This window comes from Puntigrus tetrazona, chromosome 25 (assembly GCF_018831695.1).
Source record: "Puntigrus tetrazona isolate hp1 chromosome 25, ASM1883169v1, whole genome shotgun sequence".
Lineage (NCBI taxonomy): Eukaryota > Metazoa > Chordata > Actinopteri > Cypriniformes > Cyprinidae > Puntigrus > Puntigrus tetrazona.
The window spans coordinates 16,040,736-16,048,138 of record NC_056723.1 but is presented as its reverse complement, the minus strand read 5'-3'; the positions used below and the strand labels follow the sequence as shown (position 1 = coordinate 16,048,138).

The window sequence follows — 7,403 nt, the reverse complement described above, 5'->3', positions numbered from 1 at the left end:
TGTTTTCATGTACTTCCATGTATATTTTTATATTTCTATAATTCATATAACATTAAAATATTTTGAATGTGTAAACATAAAATACTTCTTAAACATATACACGCACACATATTTCTATAGGCATATTAAATATAGATGGTATACTCACATATCTAAAAAATATATATATATTTTTTGGATGTGAATAATCACAAGTGTGTGTTATACATGTGATCCATGTAATACATGCATTTAGCATCAACAGCTAAAGTTATGGGAGAAAGTTATTTTCAACTCCGTATTAAAGTTAATTAGCAAATACATTTGTTCATCCTAACTATATACAATTGCATGGCGCATTTTATTATGTGATTGTATTATTAGTTATGATTAGATTTTAGCCTGATAATGATAATCATCAAAAAAAAGCTGATCATTTATTTCTTGTTATGGCGGACACTCAAAAGCTGGCTGGTATTAAAATTCTGTACTGTTTTGTATAAATGAACAATTTTTTTTTAATTCTGTTAATGAATTAATGAACTGAAATTTAATTTTTTTTTTAATTATTATTTTTTATTATTATTATTATTATTATTAGTAGTAGTAGTATAGTAATAGTAGTATTTTAATGATTTTTTTAAAGCTTGACTTTGAGTGTTGGATGATAATAAAAAATATTAGTAAATTAGTAAATATGCACAATTAAATATTTAATAAATATTAGACCGTATCGGAACATGATGAGCATCCCTGTTTATTATTATTATTATTATTATTATTATTATTATTATTAGAACAGACTTGTTTTGTGACGGTGTGAGACAGTAACCCGAGAGCGTTTGCTGTCAGTGTTGTTCCTCAGACAAACGTTATCATGAGTGGAGACCGGCCGAAGACACGGGAAGAGACGTCACCTCGCGCCTCAGACTCTTTAGAGAACCTGCTCAGCAAGTGAGGGCCTGCTTTTGAGCGTAAAAAAAAAGATTGTCTATGTGATGCATTTAGATACATACAGGAGATAAATATATATATATACTCTCCGTAACATGTCTTGTGTTTTCTCTGCAGTACTGTTGGGCGAGGACGACAGAAGACGATCGTGCTGAAGGTTCCCATCCATGAAGAGGTTCAGGAGGATCAGGAGAGCGGCTCTGAGACGAGCGACTCGGTGTCCAACAGCGGCCAGCCTCTGTCCCAGAACACCAACAACGTGACGCTCATCACTCTCAACTCAGAGGGTAATTAAACACAAAGTGCAATGTTAGAAATGGTTGTACTTTTTCCTTTTTTTAATATAAAACAAAATATTTTGTACACAATAAAAAAGTAAATCCTAGGTGATAAAACTAAAAGTATAATGTAATATAATGTAATTACATTTTTAAAATTGAAATGTAAAAAAAAAAAGTTAATACTACGGTAGTGAAACACGAGTATAAATGTACTTAAAAAAAAAAAAATTTAAATAAAAACATTTATAAATAATCACAAGCTAGATTCACAATGTTAAAAACCGCTCTATAAGCTTGCTCTTTGAGCTCCGTGCATTCTTGAAGAGTCTTCGGGGGCGGGACATTGTCAGCAGAGAGAGAATCTGATTGGACGAAAATCAGTGTGGCTCAGAATAATCAGCATCGGTCTTTTTTTTTTTTTTTTTTTTTTTTTTTTTTTTTTTTTTTACTGCTACTAAAAGCTAATTTTGTCAATGTTCAAAAGTAGACCAGCATATAAATTTCCCCAAAGCTAAGAAGGACTAAAAGCCACAAAAAATTCCAATTTTGATTTTATGGCGACTTTAAAGGTTATAATTTTTTATAAGCCGACGGGGAAACCATTTGTTTTGAGTTGAGCACAAACATGGCCTCACAAGAAGAGCGGCAAATCTGAACAACTATTGAAAAGGTTTGAAGACATGGAAATCTTTGAAAAGCCTCTGCACAAATAAGATAATATCATGTTTATGGCTCGCATGTGTTTTTTTCCCCCTCTGTGGTTAAGTAACACTGAAACGTAGAAAGCATTAGCGCGAAAAGCGTACAAATCTTAGACGTGTGAACAGAGAACACACCGTTATTGATTGATAATACAAACATGTTTTGACTATCCACTATGACTCCCTGGACGTTTTTTTGTGTGTGTGTGTGTGTGTGTGTGTGTGTGTGTGTGTTTTGTAAACGCCTGGCCGTATCTTTGGTCTGGAAGAGGTCTGGGATTAAAGGGTTTGTTTTGATTGCTTGACTTCTGCTTTTGCTTTTCTTATTATTTGACTGGGTTGTTTTGGAGTGGCGTCTGGGTTAGACTGGTTAGTTCAAAGACGTTCCTTCGCAAATATTCGCTCGTTCGCAGCTGTTCGTGAGGATGTGTAGTCAGCGAATGGTACATTTGGTTCTTTAAAGGCTGTGCTTTTGTTTGCTTGTGTTGTTTTCCCCTTGCTTTAACCTCGTCTGTTGTTTTGATGTAGAGGAGTGGGGTGAGATGTCATCCTTTTCATTTAGCAAACTGTGCAGAAGTTTTTTGTCATGTGATCATCTTAATCAGCTGCTTGTGAGTGAGAGATTCTTTAGACGACAAAATGTTTAAAATTTTATTTTGAAATTTTCTTGGTTACGAAATGTCAAATTGTTTTGCTACATTCAAATATTATACATTTCAAATATTATATATCACACACACACACACACATACACATATATATATATATATATATATATATATATATATATATATATATATATTTTATTTTTTTTTTTCACCCCACTTAATTTATACTCATAATGTTTCTCCTCATTTTTTTATCTTTTAAATAATTGTTAAATGTGTTACTTATTTCATCAGTTTTGAAATCATTTTTACGATTTTATTTTGTATTATAAAATTTTATTTTATATATTACAAGATATCTTAATATGAAAATTTTCTGTCTGATTTTAAAATCTAAAGTTTTTGAGAGAGAGAGAGATTTTTTGGGTAATCTGCATTTTTAATTCTTGTTTATTAATTTTATTTTGCTAGAAATGTGCATTTCCTACAGTATTATATTATATTATGAATAATATATTAATAATAAATTATATATATATATATATATAATTATTATTATTTTTAAATTACAAATATATGGTCAATATATAAATATTTTCTATTATTATATCGCAAAACTGTTCACTGTCTGCATCCACATGTGAAATATACCTATAGTATGCTATATTCTTAATCTCCGTTTATGTTTTTATTTTGACTGTAAACGGTCCACATATTCCTCAGCTTACCTTTTGACCTGACACGTTTTACTCCCTAACATCATTTTTACACGTCCTTTTTGACGAAACACAGAAACCCACCTCCATGAAGAGCCCATAATAAACCCGGTCAGGCTACAGCCGGAGCAATGCCTGGCACGTACCACACATACACAAATATTTAACAGAAATGCCTATTTAAATCATTTCTGAGACAAATTATGCCAAAGTCACAATATTTTTCTTTCACGTTCCTGGGTGTGTAATATTTCCAGTCTTAGTTATGTAAAGAAGAAATGTGACGGTCGCGCTGTTGAACTTCAGTCAGCATTTCTGGCCAAATAAAGCAAGCGTCTCGGCTCTGAACCGGTTGCGCTCCGTTATGAAGTGTCTGTTTTGTGTCAAATAATGTCCAGCAGGGGACACTCTTGCCTTGCTCTGAGCTGAGAAGTCACGTCTGTAAGATCAGCACACACACACACACACACCCCTCCACAGATATTTGGGATTAGTAATAGTCTAATATTGAAGAGGATGGCTGGTGCTTCACTCGTTCCCACAGTCTTCCTGAATATGTCACGCTGACCTTGTGACATTTGCATATTTTGATGTTTCATTATATCTGGCGGCGATTTGCCTTCTAGATCAAGCGCTTTTTGATGACAGATATCAAATATGCTGCTCCTACACAAACACGCACCTTCTTAAAATATTCAGACCATATGTTAAAAAAATTAAAGATTAAAATAGGAAAATCCAGAAGATATTCAAATATATAATATAATCTTTTTTTTATCCATTGTTAGCTGTTTATTATTATATTTGATTATTATGTATGTACTTTTATAGTATTGACTATATATTTTTTACCTGTGTGTGTGTGTGTATATATATAATAAATAATACAATAAAAATAAATAATAAAATAAAAAAGAAATTCAGAATATTTGAATGTAGCAAAAATATTGTTAGTTGTGTAATATATGTATGTAATATACAGTATGTTCTGGAAACTGCTAATTTGTAGTGTGTGTGTGTGTGTACAACCAAATTTTGACATTTTATTCTCTAAAAAGTAGATGCTTTATTTACATTTAATGTGCTTTTTATGTATATAAAACACACACACATACACGCATATATACACTATATATATATATTTAGTTTTAGTGTTATTTATATGCTCTCATTCTGTCAGACAGCTTTATAGTTACAGAACTCAAATGACTTGTCAACTTGTAAAAATATTTATTTTTCTTCTGTAGAGGACTACCCGGCAGGAACGTGGCTGGGTGACGAGAACAACCCCGAGATGCGTGTTCGTTCTCCGGTGTCTCCGGCTGACATGCTGCACATCAGCACTAACTGTCGCACGGCCGAGAAGATGGCCCTGACGCTGCTGGACTACCTCTTCCACCGCGAGGTGCAGGCCGTCTCCAACCTCTCCGGACAGGGCAAGCACGGCAAGAAGCAGCTGGACCCGCTCATGATCTATGGCATCCGATGTAAGTCCGAGCAGCACCAAAGACTAGAGATATGTCATTTAATTTCTATTTCTGAGGCGTTGCAAATATGGCCTCCGAGTGAACAGACATCCCTTGAACAAGACTTTTTTTCAATACCTCCATCAGAACAAAAGAAGAGCTTAATTTATAGCATGTCAATCACACTTCTGATTTCTCAAAATAATCCTGATTTTTTGATGATTCAGTTAATGTTTTTTTATGTAGTCGGTAGCTGCACCAACTGACTAAAAAGAACCAGTTTGTGAGTCATTTGTTTGATTCCTATGATTGTGTGGGAATCGGACTACACTGGTTGTGCTGAATGTTTTTGATTCACTAAAAGAATCAGCTAATTTGAGTCATTAAACTGATTGTGCTATGGGTTTGATTCGCTAAAAAGATGTAATGCACAAAAGCCATTTGTTTGTTTGTTTTGATTTGCTAAAAGAATCAGCTGATGAAAATGATTCATACAGGAAATAAGCCACACTTATTAATTCAGTTAAGGATTTGATTCATTACTGGCTCGTAAGATTCAGAATTGGACTGCATTGGTTTTGCTGTATGTTATTGATTCACTAAAAATAACTAGTTCCTAAGAGTCTTTTGTCAATCAAACCACATTTGTCACTCTTTAAGGTTTTGATTCGTTTAAGCTGGCTTTTAAGATTCATTTGTTTAGGAGTAGAGCTGCAGTGGTTTTGCTGTTTGTTTTTGATTCACTAAGAAGAACTGTGTCAAGAGTCATTCATTCAAGAATTTGGCTATATTGAATTCATTATGAACTTTTGATTTAATAAAACAAAGTAACTCATAAGAACCATTCATACAAGTATCAATACACTGATTGCGCTGCGTGGTTTTGATTCACAAAAAACAAAACGCTTCATACAAAGCATTGTTTAGGAATCTTGTTACACCAAATGCACTGCAAAGTTTTGATTTACAAGAACTGGCTCATAAACTTCCTTTGTTTAGGATTTGGACTGGTTATCGATTTACTAAAAAGAATCGTTTCATAAGAGCCATTTGTTCCAGAATCATTTCTCTGGTTTTACAGTAAGTTTTAAACGATTTTGAACCGATTTTTTTTTTCTTTTCTTTAATTACCAATTCTGAAGCCTATCAGTTCTCAGCCCTCCCCGTGACAAATCAGATCTTTGATTGTTCGGTTTTGTTTAGCTATATGAGTCAGTTTAATTAATCTCTGTCCTGTCTAATTCAAATCATGCAAGTAGCTCAGCTGCGGTTCTGCTTCATCCGGCATCGGACTTATTTTCCCCACATGAGCTAATTAGAAGTGCTTCTAACCGCTCCTCTCATTCACAACAACTCGCGTCACGCCAATATGTAGGTCAATTCGTGCAACCAGCCGTAAGTAACATCGAGGAATGAGCTGTTGAGGGTCATTATGAATGCGAGGAATGTTACATGCAGTTTTGCGCGGACAAGCCCCACTTGACGGTGGCTAACACGAATGAACTTGACTCAGTGAACTTAGCCGTGTTTATTTCTGCAACAAGTTTATTTGCTTCCAGCATAAATGTACGACTAAATATTACATCAGTGTTTCCCTTATGTCCCGACTGATCTTATTACGCCTGCAATGTCTCTGTCCGTGTCTAACCAGGTCACCTGTTCCACAAGTTCGCTATTTCCGAATCCGACTGGTATCGCATCAAGCAGAGCATCGACTCCAAGTGTCGCACAGCTTGGCGCCGGAAGCAGCGAGGACAGAGTTTGGCGGTTAAGAGTTTCTCACGACGAACCCCCGCCTCGCAAAGCGGCTCAGGTACGAAGCCTTGCGTCCTTTCTCGCCATTTTTTTTTCTCTTGCGAAACCCTGCTTCCCTTTGATTTTGATGCTAAGTGTCTAGTCCGCAGCTGGTTTGTGTTCCATTGAACGTAAACATCTGCTGTGAGAGAGAACGTGCAGTTGTCGTTCCATATGTTCGTTCGCTATCGAATTAGCTATGTGTATAACCTCACATCCAGTCGCTCAAAAGTTGCGCACACGTGTTTATGTTTGTGTGCGAGAGAGACTCTGTGACTGATGTTTCCTCATCTAACAGCTGGTTCTAATCTCTGGACAACGCCTCATGTCCTGTCCCTTCCTCTCAGAGATCCGCAGGCCTTCACCTTTGACCCGTTTCGGACTAACCCAAATATCCTGTATTGGTCCGTCACAATGGTCCATACACTTACGATTGCTTCAGCTCCTTCAGTCCAGCTGGAATAGGGCTCCCTGCGTGGTAGATTAAACTATTAGCTTATGAACAAGCCACCTGGTGCTCGACCTTGTTTCAAACCAGAGCGAGAGGAACATGTGGTCTGTTGCTAATACAAGGAACAAAGTATTTCCATCCGAAAACTAAAATATCTTATTTTTATTCGTTGGCATGGAGAAAATAAGCAGCACACCCGGCTATAGCTAGCACAATTCTGTATTTATTCTTTTTTTTTTTTTTTTTTTTTAAAGCTGCAGTAATTTTGGATGATTTGATGCAATCGCCAGGAACCAAAAAAAATTTAATAAAAAGTATTTCAGGTCCTCTGTATAGATCATTTGATATTTTGAATGTTTAATAAGCCACATTATTTTGCACAGTTTTTGTTATATTTTTTTATTGTACAGCCGTTTTACACATTTTTCACATATCAGCCATTAGCCATTTTTG

The 7,403-nt window shown here is 35.2% G+C and overlaps 1 protein-coding gene across 5 annotated transcripts in view; it reads left to right on the top strand.

Moving 5' to 3' along the window:
- The window catches only part of LOC122331055 (BTG3 associated nuclear protein), a 37,189-nt gene that overhangs the window by 3,226 nt on the left and 26,560 nt on the right, over positions 1–7,403 (top strand). For all 5 annotated transcript variants that reach the window (XM_043228496.1, XM_043228492.1, XM_043228494.1 and 2 more), the window contains exons 5-8: positions 832–933; positions 1,051–1,220; positions 4,487–4,726; positions 6,357–6,518. In XM_043228496.1, the coding sequence (XP_043084431.1) occupies positions 832–933; positions 1,051–1,220; positions 4,487–4,726; positions 6,357–6,518 (674 nt within the window). The remainder of the gene's footprint in view (positions 1–831; positions 934–1,050; positions 1,221–4,486; positions 4,727–6,356; positions 6,519–7,403) is intronic.